At 57.5% G+C, this 19,290-nt stretch overlaps 1 protein-coding gene across 1 annotated transcript; it reads right to left on the bottom strand.

The window, feature by feature from the left end:
* Nucleotides 1–380: 380 nt before the first annotated feature.
* LOC100277582 (uncharacterized) lies at nt 381–2,208 on the bottom strand. The gene has a single exon (NM_001151100.2). It carries the CDS (start codon nt 1,967–1,969, stop codon nt 707–709), a length of 1,263 nt encoding a protein of 420 aa, NP_001144572.2. The 5' UTR covers nt 1,970–2,208; the 3' UTR covers nt 381–706.
* Between the last annotated feature and the right edge of the window lie 17,082 nt (nt 2,209–19,290).

The raw sequence follows: 19,290 nt of genomic DNA, 5'->3' as shown, positions 1-19,290 counted from the left end.
GGTTTTCCTTTTCCTCCACAGAGAAGGTTGCAGCATCTATTCTGAAATATGCTTGTAATCAGTTTATTTCATAATAATAGTTACATCCAGTTGCTCCCGTTCTTCATCTATTCACTTTGCAACTCATGAATCGATTTACCACAAAGGTCAATCAATTCAATTCATAATGCAGATGAGCAGTCCAAAATATGCCACATATTGCCCAATTGAGACCATTTAGAATACTCTGACCACCAAGGCTTTGTTGGTGTTATTGTGTCACAATTCGATCCGCCCGCATTTTTGCGACAATTGTTGTCCCATTTCTTTGCACAATGATATTGATGGAATGAAAAACCAAGGGAGTGTGCAAAGTTAAACTACAGTACATATTTACATTTTTTTTCCTGCTTGTTAGCATTGTCAATGATAGTCACATTCCCAAAGTGACACAAGTTGCTCGAGAATTAGCAGCGAACAGACGTGACACTAGCAAAAAAACACAACGATATACACCAAATGCAGCATCAAAACATGGGAATAAAGGAACCATCTTTACCTAAAGATGACACCTTCCCTCTCCCTTTTTCTGTAATCCTTTACACAAGGACACACATTTTATACTTACCACTAGCTGATCACAAGAGCGAGCGAAAAAAGATAGCTACCTAGCACCGCCACATTGGGAAATCTAAAGGCAAGATGATGATGATCATGTTGATTGAGCTCAATCGGCATTGGGCATCGGTGAATCGAGACCCTCCATTCGGCTGCGCACGATGCGGTGGAAGACCTCGCGGACCTGTCTCTCCAGCGGGTCCAGCCCGTCCTTCATGGCGGAGCAGGCGGCGGCGAGTTGGGCTGCAGCCTCCCGCACCTCGGCCTCCCGCTCGCCGGTGAGTGGGACCGGCGCGGCATCGATGGCCTCCGCGAGCCTCTGCGCGCACTTCTCCAGCGCGTGGATTTCCCTGAGCAGGCCGCACGAATTGCGGCGGTCCTTGCGCTTCCCCTCCTCGGCGAGGCGTTCCTGGAGCGCGAGGAGCGGCGGCGCCCAGGGGAACGCGGCGCGCGGCGGCGCGGCCGGCAGGTGGTGCGCCTGGAGCGCGGCGGCACGGTCCGGGCAGGGGACGGCGGCGACGAGCGCCCAGGCGGCGAGGTGGAGCAGGCAGCCCATGGCGTACGCCGGCGCGGCGAGGCTCCAGGAGGCCTCGCTGGCGCGCGGCGCGGCCAGGCCGGCCCCGATGGCCTGTAGCTGGCGCGCCGCGGACCAGGTGCGGGACACGCTCCACGAGAGCGAGCGGAAGTGCGCGGAGGGCGACGAGGACGACGACGAGGAGGAGGAGGCGCGGGACGGCGACGCCCGCGCGCGGCCGAAGGAGCGGTTGCGGTGGGACGCGAGGATCGAGGCGAGCCCGCCGGCGGGCCCCGTGGCGGCGGCGGCTGCGGCGTCGTCGATGAGGAGCACGGAGAGGTCCGAGAGCGCCTTCCGCGCGCGACGGAGCTGGCCCTCGTGGATCTGGCCGTCGGCGGGCGCCAGCAGCGCGGACGCCGCGATGCCCGCGAGGCGCTCCCAGCGGCGCGCCTGGTCGACGCCGTCGCGCGCCGCGTTGCAGACGTCGAGGGCCTTGACGGCGCGGTCGCCGAACTCGGCCACCAGCCTCTCGCCGGCGGGGGGAGTGGCCCCGGCGCGGCGGCGGCGCGCCTCGGCCACCGCCACCCGGAACTCCTCCTGGCAGAGCAGGAACGCCTCCAGCAGGCGCCGGATCCACGCGATGGACATGAACTCCTCCTCCCCAGCAGCGCCGGGGCCGCTCAGGTCCGCGAGGTGCGCGGCGACGTGGGCGTGGAACTCCTCGAGCTCCGGGTCGACGCCGGGCGGCGGCATCGCAGCCGCCGCGGACGCGGACGCCGGGGCGTCGCGGCGGAGGGAGAGGAGGGTGCGGCCGAAGGAGGAGAACGGGGAGGAGCCCTGGAGGTCCGTGGCCGGCATGGTCTCGGGCGGCGGCGGACGGATCAAAGCGCGGATCTTGGAAAGGGAACGGCCTGCAGTGGGGGCGGGGTCGAGGGGTTTTGGCTCAGTGGGTCCGCGGGCACATGGCGGCTCAGCTGCAGCTCAGGCTCAGCTCAACTGGAGGAGGCGTTTTTCCGGTGAGATTGCGTGGGGGTTGCGGCGCCGTTGGTGGTGGTGGATGAGTGAATGGTGATGGGGAGGGTGGCGTGGTGGGTACGTATATAAGTGGGGGATAGCGCGATCAGTGAGGGGAGATTAGTTTATTGGTTTGGGAAGGTTGGGGAAGAAAGGGTCCGAAGCTGTCATCGTCAGGGCTAATCATGGCGGTTGGAGTAGTATTATTTTTGTGGGCGCAAATATTCCTCTGGTTTCGGAATGTTTCCGGTTTTTGTTTAGAATTTCTTTTTTTTTTGTTTGGAGGTCTTGCTATGGCCGCTGCTCACGACTCCTTGTGTGGATCTACTATATGGTGTAGCAGTATACTCGCTGTATTTTCATGAATGAAACTTGAAGCACTATTTGACATTTGTTTCTTTAACCGTGCAGAGAGCTAGAGATGGAGACGGCAGAGTGATTAATAAGCGCTAAGTAAATGCGCCCTCCCTGCGACCTTTAACCACAAGCCCAGAAGCGTGAGGACGAGACTATTGGGCGCAGTGGCAAGCAGCAGGCCGCGATCACATCGTGCCGTGCAGCTCGTGCTTGCAGACGGAGCATTATTCTACTCGTTTGCTTCTTCTTTGATATAAAAGATAAAGTGTTGGTTTTAGTTTAAACTATCTGAAGTGACGGGATCGCTATGGACGGTGGAGACCACCAATCCGACTAGTCTAAAAATCCTCCGCACGGCCAGGTCTGGTCAGGGTTCAGCGATCAACAGGACGAGGGAGAGGATTTGGAATTGTGGATAGGATTAGTAAAAGAAACCGAGTTGTTTGTGTCGTCGAGGAGGTAGCAACCAGCAACCAGCACTGTGACCGCGGCGGACGCGGTCCGCGTGGGTAGCCGAGCACACGCGCACGCGACGCGGGGGGCGGGCGAGCGAGCGAGAGAGGTTACGGCGCTGCCCCTCGCCTGGTGCCGGGGCGTCGGCGGCCGACCCGGGGTAGTTTCGGGAGCCGGCGGCAGGGGAGTGGGCGAGAGACCCGGGCCGGAGTGGGGCACGCGTCCACGGACACGGACACGGACACGGCTGTGTCTGGTCTGCTGGTCGCCGTTACTCGTGATTGATCCGGTGGGGCCGGGCACTGCTAGGAAGCGAGCAGGGAGGAGGGAGTTCAAGCACAGCACTGAAATGGGGCTACACAGGTGTGGAGAGCTCAATATGGTTCAGTATTGTCTAGGCAATATCTTGAACCGGCCTAAATAGAGATTAGGTTATCACTCATCCGTCTCAGGCTCTCAGCGACCGAGCGTCATCTGCCCGCAAGCGCCATCCGCGCAGTCCGCAGCCGCATCCCCGCAGTTCACTACACAGTACTCCGCTCTTCACTGCCTCGGCGTCCAGCGCGGCAGCGCTCTTGCCGACCTGCCATCTGTCCGTCGTCGGCGCACAGCACAGGCAAAGCCGCAAAGGCAAAGCCTAAAAGCCAGCCGCACAGCGCCGCGCCACCGCAGTGCGCTCCGGCGCTCCGCGCTGCAGGCTTGCAGGTTGCAGCCTATAGCAGCTCGGTCCTCGATGCTCGCCTGCGGGCTGGGTGAATGGGCGCTGCTCTGGCCTCTGGTCGCGGTCCCTGCGTGCTCCACTGCTCGCTCCACAGAATATGGCAAAGAATATGGCCCAAAAAAGTATCTCTCTAATTCTCTATATTATGTGAACACTCCACTGTTGTAATGTCTTCTATTTATCTAATACATGTTATATGCTTCGTAAAATGACAGATTTAAAGAGCTATTTCAGTCAAGCTTCTAGTGGAAGTGGACCAAGCACTCGCGCTAGTGGAGTTTGCAATGAACCCGAAATACAAGTTGGAGTTCAAGTGAATAATAGTGAAGATGCCAATGGTGAAAATGTTAATAGTTAAGTCAAAGGTATAAATCAGTTCAACCCGGATCACATTATTTCTGATCCAGGACTTCGTATTCCAATCGATTCTTTTGCTCCAATATTAGAGATGATGTTAGAAGGGCTTTCATAGCTAAAGGTCCGACTCAACCAATTGGTCATAACTTTCCTTGGTCACATGACAAAAGGAGCTTTCAAAAACATTGGTTTAGACAACATAGTTGGTTGGAATATAGTGTGGAGAAGAATAAGGTTTATTGCTTCTATTGTTACCTTGATTATACGACATCTACAAAAGTTGGCTTCTCACAATGGAGAAATGTTTATACGACATTTCCAAAACATGTTGGTGGGCCTAATAGCATACACAATACTGCAGCGACAACATTCCATGATTTTTGTAACCAAAGGTCAAGTGTTAGTCATAAGGTTGCAAATTATAGTAAAGATGCATTGGTCAAATATGAGACACAGTTGGAAACTTGCTTAAGTATTGTTAGTCTTCTTGCATTGCAAGCTGAATCATTCCGCGGACATGATGAGACTAGTACTTCCTTAAACAAAGGGATTTTTTTTAGAATTTCTTGATTGGTACAAACAAAGGAATAAAGAGGTGAGAAGAGCTTTTGATGAGTTGTGTCCAAAAATGCTAAGATGACTTCGGGGACGATTCAAAAAGAACTTGCAAACTGTTGTGCAGAATGAGTCACACGTGCAATTAAAGAAGAAATGGGGAATTGTTTATTCTCTATTCTTGTTGATTGTGTGTTTTTCTCAAAAATGCTAATATGAGCTATCTCAAGAGTTGCTTGTGTGTTTTTCTTGTCTTGACTCAAGGGATTCGTTCTCTAAGTTTGATGTGGATAAGCTTGCTCGGCTCGCAGATATCTATTATGATGATTTTTCTTTTGATGATTGCAAGACTATAAAAGATCAGCTAAGAACTTTTATTATTCATGTATGAAGAATTGAAGAGTTCAAAGCTTGTTGTGATCTTGCTAGTCTATTGAAGACAATGGTTCAGCTTGAGAGGCATATTGTGTTTCCACTAGTATATCGACTTATTGAGTTAGCATTGTTGTTACCGGTGGTGACTGCAACAGTGGAAAGGGCCTTCTCAGCTATGAAGATTATTAAGACTGAGTTGTGCAACAAGATGTCTGATGGTTGGTTAAATGACTTGATGGTGTGCTACATTGAAAGAAAAAAATTTAAAGGACTGGACCTTCAGAAAATCAAGAAGGCATTTCAAAATAAGAAAACTAGACAAATGCAATTGCCTAGATCTCCTAGAACTAGACTCAACTAAAGGTACATTCTTATTTCACCTGTTCAACAATTTTTTACTTCAATTTACCATTCGTAACTCATTTTTTCTTTTTCCAGATTTTATTCGCTATATGGCATTTGGTTGTAAATGGATTGTAATCAAGATGACTATTAAATAAGGTATTTTCAACATCTATTACTTATTTTATAGCTACAAGTTATTTTAAAATGTGTCATAAATTTTTATTCTTCGTTGCGTTTGCAACACCTAAATTTTCTGGCGTCCTTCGCCACTGAGACTACGCAAAACATATCTAATATATTAAGGATCTAATGTGAGCACAAAACATATCTAATATATATATATTAGATTGTATATTATGAGCCCTTTGCTTCCAATAACTAGAGGAAGCTTGGGCCAGACGTTGCAATCCGGTCAAGCCGGACCAGGTTCAGACGTCTATAAAAGAAATCCCGGAGTGCTAGGGTTCAGTTTTCACGCCCCATCCCGATTCATTAGCGACGACACGTGTGATGATGGCGGTTGCTCGAAAGCGTGCGCGGCGGTGGACCCCCACCCGGTGGCTGCGGTGGTCGCGGCTCCCTGACCTCGATGCGCGGTGGTGGCGATTCCTCGATCCAGAGTAGTGGTGGCGGTTCCCAGGTCGGTGATGGTGGCTCCCCGATCCAGAGGGCAAGCGACAGCGGGGCCCTTGTGCGGGCAAGCGGCCGCGTCCCCGGGGCCCCGAGGCGGCGACACTTCTAAGGCCGGCGAGCAAGCGGCGCCCCTCGACGTGCGAGTAGTGATGGCGACGCACGAGGCGCAAGGTTCGAGCGGCGTCACGGAAGGTGTGAGGTGCACGCAACAACGATCGCACAAGACATCCTCCGATCCGGCGCAGTTCGGGTGGCCCGAGTGACGACCTACATCTGTGCTTGTGTCGTCGACGATGACCTCCGGCGACTACCTCCTCGATTCGTGTTTTCTTTTCGATTATTGTATTTTATACCTACCACATGTATTATTTACGCTAAAAACTATATGATTTTATGCTTGAACACGGAGTTCGTATATCGGTTTACTGTATGCATATTTTTTGCATGCACATTGTAAAGGCATTTCCTTGATTTATGATGTTCGTAATTACCATAAAAAATCAAATCATTTGTGTTCGTAAATGCCAGATTTTTACGTTTGCCATAAAACTATCCCTAATTCCCGCATGTTCGTAATTATCATAAAAAATTAAATCAAATCACTTATGTTCGTAAATGCCAGATTTTTACGTCTGCCATAAAACTGTCCCTAATTTCTGTTGGCATTCTTAGTTAGATCGATATTAGGTTTTTTATCAATTATGCTACCCAGTGTAAGTATTTGTGCGACATTGTATAAGAATTTATGTTCTATGTGACTCATGTCATCCAATTTTTTGTACGCGTGAACTGGAAAGGAAAATAGAATCCAAAATTTACGTGCATGCAATGGAAACTCCCATGATTTGCCATAATTTTTGGATCTATATAAAAATAGAAACTGCATACATACGATTGCCATGTTTTTTGGATCTCCCATAAAAATAGGATCGTAATAACAACCTACTAGAGCTATCAATCTCTCACATTGGCTCGGTATTTACACTTATAACTGAAGGGTTTTATACTCAAAACTTAAGGTTTTTACGCTCGAACCTAGAGATGCGTCCACCAGTGAACAACATGCCAGATTTTTTACACAGTCTACCGCATTGTATAAATACTTACATCGTGTAACATAATTTGTATAAGTATATATCATAAACTGGTCTAACGAGTCTAGTTGCATGATTGTTGGAGCGATCCTAAATTAATGGAGGAAATAAAGCATTTAAATAAGTTTTTTGTTTCCATCCATGCCAATCGATTTCCTTTCATCGCAAACCTTGCCATCCTAAATTTGTGCGCATGCAGTAGGAAACAGATTTTTACGCAGTGTACCGAATTGCATAAATACCTATATCGTGTAGTATAATTAGTATCAGTATATATCATAAACTAGTTCTAACGAGTTTAGCTGCATGCTGTTGGATGGATCCTATATTTATGGAGAAAATAAAACATAATACATTTTTTTGTTTCTATGCATGTCAATTCATTTCCTTTTATTGCACATTCTTTCCTTCATAAATTTGTGCGCATGCAGCGGGTAACAGATTTTTACGCAGTATACCGAATTGCATAATTATCTACACAGTGTAGCATATTTAGTATTGGTATAACTCATAAACTGGTCTAAGGTACTTGTCGGCGTTTCGAGACCGGGGGGTCCCTGAGCCGACGAGTGAGTGTGCCGCGTGCCCCGGCCCAGATGGGTCGAGCGCGTGGGCGAGCGCGAAGGGGGGAAGCGAGGCGGCCGGAGACGGGCGTGAGAGAGGTGGAAATCCCGCGGCCTTTGTGTTCGTCCCGCGCCCAGGTCGGGTGCGCTTGCAGTAGGGGGTTACAAGCGTCCACGCGGGTGAGGGAAGCGAGCGGCCCCAAGAGAGCGCCTGCCCCGTCCTCGTCCCCGCGCGGCCAACCTTCTCTAAGAAGGCCCTGGTCCTTCCTTTTATAGGCGTAAGGAGAGGATCCAGGTGTACAATGGGGGTGTAGCGGAGTGCTACGTGTCTAGCGGAGGGAGAGCTAGCGCCCTAAGTACATGCCAATGTGGCAGCCGGAGAGATCTTGGCACCCGGCTAGCGCGATGTCGTGGCTGTCGGAGGAGCAACGGAGCCTGGTGGAGGGACAGTTGTCGAAGCGGTTGAGTCCTTGCTGACGTCCCCCTGCTTCCGTAAGGGAGCTGAGAGCCGCCGTCGTCACAGGTCTAGCGGGGCGCCATCATTGCCTATCTGGCGGAGCTGGCCAGATGGGACACCGGTCTTGTTCTCTGCGGCCCGAGTCGGCTCGGGGTAGGGTGATGATGGCGCTTCCTGTTGACGTGGCGGGCCTGTGCCCTAGGTCGGGCGACGTGGTGGCTCCTCCAAAGCCGAGGTCGAATCTGTCTTCTATGGCCGAGGTCGAGCCCGAACTCCTGGGTCGGGCGAGGCGGAGGTCGTTCGGCAGAGGCCAGGGCGGAGTCCGAGCCCTGGGGTCGGGCGAAGCGGAGGTCGTCGTCTTCTGGGGCTTAGCCCAAGTCCGAGCCCTGGGTCGGGCGGAGCGGAGTTCGCCGTCTTCCGGGGCTTAGCTCGAGTCCGAGCCCTGGGTTGGGCGGAGCGGAGTTCGCCGTCTTCTAGGGCTTAGCCCAAGTCCGAGCCCTGGGTCGGCGGAGCGGAGTTCGCCGTCTTCTGGGGCTTAGCCCGAGTCCGAGCCCTGGGTCGGGCGGAGCGGAGTTCGCCGTCTTCCGGGGCTTAGCCCGAGTCCGAGCCCTGGGTTGGGCGGAGCGGAGTTCGCCGTCTTCCGGGGCTTAGCCCGAGTCCGAGCCCTGGGTCGGGCGGAGCTTCTTATGGCGCCTTTGACAGGGCCTTCGCGTTAAATGCTCCTGCAACTTGGTCGGTTGGTGCGGCGATTTAGTCAGGGTTGCTTCTTAGCGAAGGCAAGGCCTCGGGCGAGCCGGAGATGTGTCCGCCGTTAAAAAGGGGGGCCTCGGGCAAGACGGAAACCCCTCGGGGTCGGCTGCCCTTGCCCGAGGCTAGGCTCGGGCGAGGCGTGATCGAGTCGCTCGTATGGACTGATCCCTGACTTAATCGCACCCATCAGGCCTCTGCAGCTTTATGCTGATGGGGGTTACCAGCTGAGAATTAGGCGTCTTGAGGGTACCCCTAATTATGGTCCCCGACAGTAGCCCCCGAGCCTCGAAGGGAGTGTTAGCACTCGCTTGGAGGCTTTCGTCGCACTTTTTTGCAAGGGGACCAGCCTTTCTCGGTTGCATTTTGTTCCGGTGGGTGCGCGCGAGCGCACCCGCCGGGTGTAGCCCCCGAGGCCTCGGAGGAGTGGTTTCACTCCTTTGAGGTCTTAATGCCTTGCGTAATGCTTCGGCTGGTCTGGTTGTTCCCTCATGCGAGCAGGCCGTAGCCCGGGTGCACGGTCGGGGCCCAAGTTCTCGGGCTGGTATGTTGACGCTGTCAACGGTTTGGCCGGAGCCGGGTTTGCGAGAGCAGCCCCCGAGCCTCTGCACAGGGCGAGAGGGCGATCAGGGACAGACTCGGCTTTTTTACATACGCCCCTACATCGCCTTTCCGCAAGGAGGAGGGGGGGGGGAGAGCGCCATGTTACCCTCGATGGGCATCGAACATGGTGTCTCCGGTGAGCTGCAAGCGGGTAATCCGAGTGGACGTCCGTGCCCCGTTCGTTGGGGGTCGGCTAGGGGCCCAGAGGCACGCCCAAAAGTACCTGCGGGTGATCTGCCGGACCCGGTCCCCTGGCGACGGGGTCCGAGGGCTCGATGCCTCCCTCCGATGGGATTCCGTTACAAGATCGCTCCCGCTGGTCTCGGAAATGTCCTAGGGTACCTCGGGAGCGCAGCCCGAGCCTTGGTTATGTATCGAACGTACCCCTGGTCATCCCTCGCTCGGCGTCTGAGGCGACTGTGAACCCTTCGGGGGCCAGCCTTCGAACCCCTGATCAGTAATGGGCGCGGAGCCCGAGTAGCCTGAGGCGGCCGTGGAACCCTTCGGGGGGCCGACCTTCGAACCTCTGACCAGTAGTGGGTGTAGGGCCCACGCGATCTGAGGCGACTGTTGAACCCCGCGGAGGGCCAGCCTTCGAACCTCTGATCAGTAGGGGGGGCTCGGAGCCTGGTTCCTTCACGGGGAAGGATCCCTTTCGGGGTATCCCCCTTTCCCGGTCCCTGTTGCAAGAGATAGAGAAAGAGGAAAAAAGGGAAAAAGGATACGAAACCGAACGACGCGGTGTACCTTTTTTGGTGCGGTTGTTTCGGCGAAAGCGAAGCGTCGCCCGCCGCGCCTGCCAGAAGCGCCGCCTGTCCAGCCGTGGAGTTAATGCGACGGGGCGAGTAGTTGGCGGGGCAGCCGCTGCGCGTGCGCGAGCCGTTCGAGGGACGGATCACGGGTGCGTCGTCTTCACACCGTGAGAGGAGGCTCTCCTGCTCCCCCTGGATGGGACGTGAGCCTGGCCGACGACGTGACCGCTGCTCCTGCCCGCCTGCCATCGTCATTACTGCCGGCCCACTTTCGGCCGCATTGACCGTCGCGCCAGGCTGGCGCCGCTGGGTCGCCTCGAGTCGCGGCATTGGTTCCGCAACCGAAGAGGCGCGACGGTGGCGCAAGTGGTGGTGCAGTTGCCTGCATGCAGCATCCGGCGCGCCGGTTGCGCGACGCGTGGGCCTGGGCCTCCATGCTGGCGTGTCGGGAATCGGAGAAGCGTGTCCACCTGGCGCGGCTGCATGCCGCCTGCATGGCTGCTCGCCTCTTTCGCCCGTTGGTCTGGGCAAAAGTGGAGGGCTTCTTGTAACCGCTGGGCGGTTGCGCGCGCCATGCGCGGCGGTTTGGCTTCTTCTGCTCGGAGCCGGTCTGCATGACATGCGGGACCCAGCCCCCGCGCCGCAGGGGAGGGCCTTGGAACGTGTTGGAGAAGATTCAGCCCACGACGGTTGGGGGCGCACGTAGGGAGAGTTGCCTTAAAAAGGGGGGCAGCCCCTTCCGGAAGGCGACCATGTCTTCTTGCTGCCTTACGCACCGTGTCTTTCCACCTTCCAAGCCCCCGGATGGGGGGAAACCGCCATCTTTTCGCCTCGTTGTTGGAGGAACGCAACTCCGCGAGAGTTGGTACCTTTCAGCCATCGTTCGGCTTCAAGGATTTTCATCGGGCAGCCCGGCTGCACCCCTCCACCGGCGGTCACCCAAGATGGTGACCTCCGGCTTGATGGTGGGGAAAGCCGGCCGGGCTGCGGCCTCTGCCCCTACCTCGGCCTCAAGGATTTTCGTCATCCAGGCCAAGATGGAGGATGAGGCGAGTCGGGGGCTGCCCCATGGGGGTCGGTTGCCCTCTTCTTTCCCTGGCGCCCGGGGGAAGAACTGCATCCTCCGGCTCCACGGAGACTTCCTCCAGCCATGCCGGGAGAGGCGGGCCGCCGTTACTCTGCCAGGACGTAACGCTACGTCCTCCGCCCGGTCGATAGTTGCGCCGCGCACCGTGAGGGCAGCGCCTGCGCTCTGGGCGGTCCTGGGCGAAGACCTGCCGGCGCGCTTTGAGGCGTTGGCAGGCGGAGATGGCTTCTCTACCGATGAGATTGCCAACTCCGCTAGTAGCCCTGGGTCTCCGTCTCTCGGGCTAAATGGCTGGCTCTCGTCCTCGGTGGGTGAGAGTCCTTCTGCCGCGGCACCCGTCCCGAAGCCGCTGCTGAAGCTGCTCCGTCGCTCGGGGCGAGGGTAGTTATCGTTGTCGCCGAATCGGGCGGCGGCGGGCCACCCGTCGGCCCGCGGTCGTTCCGCGGGCTCCCCAATCTTGTGGGATTGTTTGTGCCCGTGGGGATGGAACCGGAGTTCCGTTTGCAATGGCACTTCGAATGCCAGGGTTTTGTGTTCATTGCGGCTTTCGGGGCCTGAACATGTATGTAACGTCGGCACAGAGCCGTGCTTTTTCCTCATTTTCGAGCGCTAAGACTCGTCTGTCGATTATCTGAACCGCTTCACCAAGCATGAGTCGCCCCGTGTCAAGGTGACGAGTGAGGTATCCGTATCCCGGAGGTGTAGGAGTCCCTCAGCTTGGTCGGCCTTGCTGTCCGAGGCTCCTCTAGCTTAGTTAAAGAGACCCCTCGGCCGCTCTTCGACGAGCCGAGGCCAGGGGTAGCGGTATCAGTATGAACAGTGGTGGAGTCGGCTCGAAAATGAGACCTGGTTGGCCGGAGCCTAACCGGGTCGTCCGTCGGCGGGACCAATGCCGGAGTTGATCAGCCGAGGCCTCGGACCGGGCTGGCGCTCTTGGAAGAAGGCTGGCCGAGGCCCCAGGGGTAACCGGCCGAGCCGCCCGCTCGGGCCGGATTCCCGGAGATGTCCCTGGCAGCGATTGCCCGGGCGTGGTGATGACGTCGTCCTTCGGAGCGGAGACCCTCGGACCGCGTCGCCGTCCGAGGCTAGGTCGGGCCCCGCCGAAGGTGTCGTTGATGCCGAAGGTGTTGCTCCCCCCTTCCAGCATCAAGACCCGAGCCTGCAGGGTCAAAGCGCCTTGTAGCGTGTGCCTTCTGCAGCCGCCGAGGCCAGAACACACACCCTCGCTGTGTTGTAAAGCTGCGTCTCTTTTCCTCTTGTTTCGAGTATCTGGACTTTTTGTCGGTAACAGAGATGTTTGTGCGAGCGAAAGTTGTTTCTCGCGGAAGGTGATGAGTGAGGTATCCGTATCCCGGAGGCGTGGGAGTCCCTCGGCTCGGTCAGCCTTGCCGCTTACGCGTACTTTCACCCGTCCATGAGGCCCTGTCACCGACTCGGTCGAGAAGGCTCGAAAGATCACCTCGGCACAAGGGCTTCCGAACGTAAAGACTCATTCGATCCGTGGAGCCACTGTATCCAAACGCGAGTTACTTATCGCAGAAGGTGATGAGTGAGGTATCCGTATCCCGGAGGCGTAGGAGTCCCTCGGCTCGGTCAGCCTTGGCTGCTTACGTGTACTCCGTCGTTTCCAGGACCCACTTTTCGAAGCAGTCGAAAAGCACGAAAGATATTCTGGTAAAAGAGATCTTTTTTTTTCGAGGAACATTTTGACGCAGAGGGGGTTTCCCCCCTTTTAGCCCCAGAGGGAGGGTCGGGCTTTACCGAGGCGAGGCCGACCCTTCCTTGATGACTAAACTTTGCGTGGGTGCGAGGTATATGAATGACTTGAAAACATCTTAAGGGTAGAAGTGACGTAGCTGTTGGATGTTCCAAGCGTTGCCGTAGACCTCGCCTTGGCTGTTGGCCAGTTTGTACGTTCCGGGCTTCAGAACTTTGGCGACGACGAATGGCCCCTCCCAGGGGGGCGTGAGCTTGTGCCTCCCTCGGGCGTCTTGTCGCAATCGAAGCACCAGGTCGCCCACCTGGAGGTCTCGAGGTCGGACCCCTCGGGCGTGGTAGCGTCACAGGGACTGCTGATACCGTGCCGAGTGTAGTAAGGCCTTGTCCCGAGCCTCCTCCAGCTGATCCAGCGAGTCTTCTCGGCTAGCTTGGTTGCTTTGATCGTCGTAGGCCCTCGTCCTCGGGGAGCCGTATTCCAGGTCAGTGGGCAAGACGGCCTCGGCCCCGTAGACCAGGAAGAACGGCGTGAAACCCGTGGCTCGGCTCGGCGTTGTCCTCAGGCTCCAGACCACCGAGGGAAGTTCCTTCATCCATCGCTTGCCGAACCTGTTGAGGTTGTTGTAAATCCGAGGCTTGAGCCCTCGTAGAATCATGCCGTTGGCACGCTCTACTTGCCCATTCGACATGGGATGAGCTACGGCGGCCCAGTCCACCCGGATCTTATGATTCTCGCAAAAATCCAAGAATTTTTTGCCGGTGAATTGGGTGCCGTTGTCGGTGATGATGGAGTTTGGGATCCCGAAGCGATGGATGATGTTGGTGAAGAACGCCACCGCCTGCTCGGACCTGATGCCGTTCAGGGGTCGGACCTCGATCCACTTGGAGAATTTGTCGACGGCGACCAGCAGGTGCGTGTAGCCCCCGGGCGCCTTCTGCAGGGGACCGACGAGGTCCAGACCCCACACAGCAAAGGGCCAGGTGATGGGTATCGTCTGCAGAGCCTGAGCGGGCAGGTGGGTCTGCTTCGCGTAGAATTGACACCCTTCGCAGGTGCGGACAATTCTAGTGGCGTCGGCCACCGCCGTTGGCCAGTAGAAACCTTGCCGGAAAGCATTTCCGACGAGGGCTCGAGGCGCTGCGTGATGGTCGCAAGCCCCCGAGTGTATCTCTTGCAGGAGTTCCTGACCTTCGGCGATGGAGATGCATCGCTGGAGGATGCCCGAGGGACTGCGGTGGTAGAGCTCCTTCTCATCCCCCAGCAAGACGAATGACTTGGCGCGTCGGGCTACCCGCCGAGCCTCGGCTTGGTCGGGGGGTAGCTCTCCTCGGCGGAGATATTGCAGGTACGGGGTTTGCCAGTCCCGGTCAGGCGTGGCCCCGTTCCGCTCCTCCTCGACGCGCAGCGCCTCGCCCTCGGGGGCCGAGGGTACCTCGGACTGAACCGAGGACGCCTCGGGCTGAACCGAAGGTGCCTCGGGCTGGACCGAGGGCGCCTCGGGCTCGGGCGTGTCGTTGATCTTGACGGAGGGTTGGTGCAGATCCCGGGAGAAGACGTTCGGGGGAACCGTCGTTCGCCCCGAGGCTATCTTCGCCAGCTCGTCCGCAGTCTCGTTGTAGCGCCGAGCGATGTGGTTAAGCTCGAGCCCGTAGAACTTGTCTTCCAGGGGCCGAACCTCATCGCAGTAGGCCTCCATCTTCGGGTCGCGGCAGTGGGAGTTTTTCATGACTTGGTCGATGACGAGCTGCGAGTCGCCGCGAGCGTCGAGGCGTCGGACCCCTAGCTCAATGGCGATTCGCAATCCGTTGATCAGAGCTTCGTACTCAGCCACATTATTGGACGCCGGGAAATGGAGGCGTAGGACGTAGCGTAGGTGTTTCCCGAGGGGCGAGATGAAGAGTAGGCCCGCGCCGGCCCCCGTCTGCATCAGCGACCCGTCGAAAAACATGGTCCAGAGCTCCGGTTGGATTGGAGCCGTCGGCAGCTGGGTGTCGACCCATTCGGCTACGAAGTCCGCCAAGACCTGGGATTTGATGGCCTTCCGAGGGGCGAACGAGATTGTCTCGCCCATGATTTCCACCGCCCACTTTGCAATCCTGCCCGAGGCCTCTCGGCACTGGATGATCTCCCCCAGGGGGAAGGATGACACCACAGTTACCGGGTGAGACCCAAAGTAATGTCGCAGCTTCCGCCTCGTCAGGATCACCGCGTACAACAGCTTCTGAACTTGTGGGTAGCGGATCTTGGTTTCAGACAGTACCTCGCTGACGAAGTAAACTGGCCTCTGAACGGGCAGTGCATGCCCCTCTTCTTGTCTCTCGACCACAATCGCGGCGCTAACCACCTGAGTGGTCGCGGCGACGTAGACCAAGAGGGCTTCTCCATCAGCTGGGGGCACCAAGATAGGCGCCTTGGTGAGGAGCGCCTTCAGGTCCCCAAGAGCTTCTTCGGCCTCTGGGGTCCAAGTGAAGCTTTTGGCCTTCCTTAAGAGGCGGTACAGAGGCAGGCCTCTTTCGCCGAGGCGTGAGATGAAACGGCTCAGGGCCGCGAGACATCCCATTACCCTCTATACACCTTTTAAGTCCTTGATGGGCCCCATGCTGGTGATGGCCGTGATCTTCTCCGGGTTGGCTTCGATGCCCCGCTCAGAGACGATGAACCCCAAGAGCATGCCTCGGGGCACCCCGAAGTCACACTTCTCGGGATTGAGCTTGACGCCTTTTGCCTTGAGACACCGGAATGTCACTTCAAGGTCGGGGAGGAGGTCGGAGGCTTTCCTTGTCTTGACTACGATGTCATCGACGTAGGCCTCGACCGTACGACCGATGTGTTCGCCGAACACATGGTTCATACACCGCCAGTACGTCGCGCCTGCATTCCTCAAACCGAACGGCATGGTGACATAGCAGTACATGCCGAAGGGCGTGATGAAAGAAGTCGCGAGCTGGTCGGACTCTTTCATCTTGATTTGGTGATACCCTGAGTAGGCATCGAGGAAAGACAGGGTTTCGCACCCAGCGGTGGAATCCACGATTTAATCGATGCGAGGCAGAGGGTAGGGAACCTTCGGACATGTTTTGTTGAGACCTGTGTAGTCTACACACATCCGCCATTTCCCCCTTTCTTTCTCACAAGCACCGGGTTGGCAAGCCATTCGGGATGGAATACCTCTTTGATGAACCCGGCTGCCATTAGCTTGTGGATCTCTTCGCCTATCGCTCTGTGCTTCTCCTCGTCGAACCGGCGCAGAGGCTGCTTGACGGGTCGGGCTCCGGCCCGAATATCCAGCGAGTGCTCGGCGACATCCCTCGGTATGCCGGGCATGTCCGAGGGACTCCACGCAAAGATGTCGGCGTTTGCGCGGAGGAAGTCGACGAGCACTGCTTCCTATTTGGGGTCAAGCCCGGAACCGATCCAGATCTGCTTGGAGGTGTCGCCACTGGGGTCGAGAGGGACGGCCTTAACCGTCTCCGCTAACTCGAAGTTGCCGGCATGTCGCTTCACGCCTGGCACCTCTTTGGAGAGGTTTTCCATGTCGGCAATGAGGGCCTCGGACTCGGCGAGGGCCTCGGCATACTCCACGCACTCCACGTCGCATTCGAACGCGTGTTTGTACGTGGGGCCGACGGTGATGACCCCGTTGGGGCCCGGCATCTTGAGCTTCAGGTAGGTGTAGTTGGGGATGGCCATGAACTTCACGTAACATGGCCTCCCCAATACCGCGTGGTAGGTTCCTCGGAACCCGACCAACTCTAACGTCAAAACCTCCCTTCGGAAGTTAGAGGGCGTTCCGAAGCAGACGGGAAGGTCGAACCGTCCGAGGGGCTGGACGCGCTTCCCAGGAACGATCCCGTGGAAGGGCGCAGCACCCGCACGGATGGAGGACAGATCGATGCGCAGGAGCCTGAGGGTCTCGGCGTAGATGATGTTGAGGCAGCTGCCCCCATCCATCAGGACCTTGGTGAGCCTGACGTCGCCGATGATGGGGTCGACGACGAGCGGGTATTTCCCCGGGCTCGGCACGTAGTCGGGGTGGTCAGCTTGGTCGAAGGTGATGGGCTTGTCGGACCAGTCTAGGTAGACTGGCGCCGCCACCTTCACCGAGCAGACCTCCCGGCGCTCTTGCTTGCGATGCCGAGCCGAGGCGTTTGCCGCATGCCCTCCATAGATCATGAAGCAGTCGCGGACCTCGGGGAATTCTCCTGCTTGGTGACCTTCCCTTTTGTCGTCGTCGCGGGCCCTGCCACCCTCCGCGGGTGGCCCGACCCTGTGGAAGTGGCGCCGAAGCATGACGCACTCCTCGAGAGTGTGCTTGACGGGCCCCTGATGATAGGGGCACGGCTCCTTGAGCATCTTGTCGAAGAGGTTGGCACCTCTGGGGGGCTTCCGAGGGTTCTTGTACTCGGCGGTGGCGACAAGGTACGCGTCGGCGGCGTCGCGTTTCGCTTGCGACTTCTTCTTGCCTTTCTTCTTGGCGCCGCGCGGAGTAGACACCTCGGGAGCATCTTCCGTCGGGCGGCCCTAGGGCTGCTTGTCTTTTCGGAAGATGGCCTCGACCGCCTCCTGGCCGGAGGCGAACTTGGTGGCGATGTCCATCAGCTCGCTCGCCCTGGTGGGGGTCTTGCGACCCAACTTGCTCACCAGGTCGCGGCAGGTGGTGCCGGCAAGGAACGCGCCGATGACATCTGAGTCGGTGATGTTGGGTAGCTCGGTGCGCTGCTTCGAGAATCGCCGAATGTAGTCCCGAAGAGACTCTCCCGGCCGCTGTCGGCAGCTTCGGAGGTCCCAGGAATTCCCAGGGCGCACATACGTGCCCTGGAAATTACCGGCGAAGGCTTGGACCAGGTCATCCCAGTTGGAGATCTGCCCCGGAGGCAGGTGCTCCAACCAGGCGCGAGCGATGTCGGAAAGGAACAGGGGGAGGTTGCGGATGATGAGGTTGTCGTCGTCTGTTCCACCCAGTTGGCAGGCCAGGCGGTAGTCCGCGAGCCACAATTCCGGCCTCGTTTCCCCCGAGTACTTTGTGATAGAAGTCGGGGGTCGGAACCGGGTCGGGAACGGCGCCCGTCGGATGGCCCGACTGAAGACCTGCGGACCGGGTGGTTCGGGCGAGGGACTCCGATCCTCCCCGCTGTCGTAGCGTCCCCCTCGCCTGGGGTGGTAGCCTCGGCGCACCCGTTCGTCGAGGTGAGCCCGACGGTCGCGACGATGGTGCTCGTTGCCGAGGTGGCCCGGGGCCGCAGGCGCGGTGTTGCGCGTGCGCCCGGTGTAAACCGAGGCTTCCCGCGTGAATCGGGAAGTCGCGGCATGAGGTTCCGAGGGGTACGCTTGCCTTCGGGAGGCAGTGCTCTCGGCCCGTCGGACCGCGGCGTCTTCCAGGAGATTTTTAAGCTCTCCCTGGATTCGCCGACCCTCGGTGGTGGATGGCTCCGGCATCGTGCGGAGGAGCATCGCCGCTGCGGCCAGGTTCTGACCGACCCCACTGGATGCAGGTGGTGGCCTGACCCTGACGACATCGGCGACGCGGTGCTGGAGACCCAGGGGCAGGTGACGTATTTCTCCGGTCGGGGGTTGGCCCGCCCATACCTGCCCGACGTCCCGGCGGATCGGCTCAAGCGCTCCTGCTCCCTCGTCGAGCCTGGCCTGCGCCCCGCGGACTTGCTCGAGCTGTGGGTCGTGACCCCCCACCGGAACGGGGACCACAGCTAGCTCCCGCGGGATGTCGGCGCGAGGCGCCGGCCCAGGGAGATCACCGTCCTCCGGCATGCCGAGACGGTTGCCTTCGGAGGGATTCCCTAGCTTGACGTGGAAACATTCGCGGCTTGGGCCGCAGTCCTTGTCGTCAAGGCTGCGGCTACCGTCGGAACAGTCGGAGAGGCAGTAGTCACATGCGGCCATAAAGTCCCGCATGGCACTGGGGTTGCCAAATCCAGAGAAATCCCAGCAGATGCTGGGATCGTCATCTTCCTCGGACCCAGAGGGCCCGTAGGTCGAGACGTCCGTCAATCGGTCCCAGGGCGACCGCATATGAAACCCCAGAGGGGTTGCACTCGCCTCAACGAGAGCGCCCGCCAAAGCGTGGTCGCTAGGCAGGTTGAGGCCAAGTCGAAATGACGTAGGATGGGAATCAGTCAGTACCCTTTGGTCGACAAGGAGCGACGTAGTCACGTTGGGTGCTGATCGCGTCGTCGTCCTAGGTACGAGGGCGACGTCCTGCAAGCTTTCCGCGAGCGTGCTGGCGTCGTCCACTTGCTCGGGATTGGTGTGTCGCGGGGGGACGACGCTCGCCTTCGTCTCAAACGCGAGGTCGATGCCCGACGAAGCGCGGCCTCCCGCCTGGCCTTGGTTG

This window comes from Zea mays, chromosome 4 (genome assembly GCF_902167145.1).
Source record: "Zea mays cultivar B73 chromosome 4, Zm-B73-REFERENCE-NAM-5.0, whole genome shotgun sequence".
In the NCBI taxonomy this organism is placed as follows: Eukaryota; Viridiplantae; Streptophyta; class Magnoliopsida; order Poales; family Poaceae; genus Zea; species Zea mays.
This window is presented reverse-complemented; position numbering and strand designations above follow the sequence as displayed.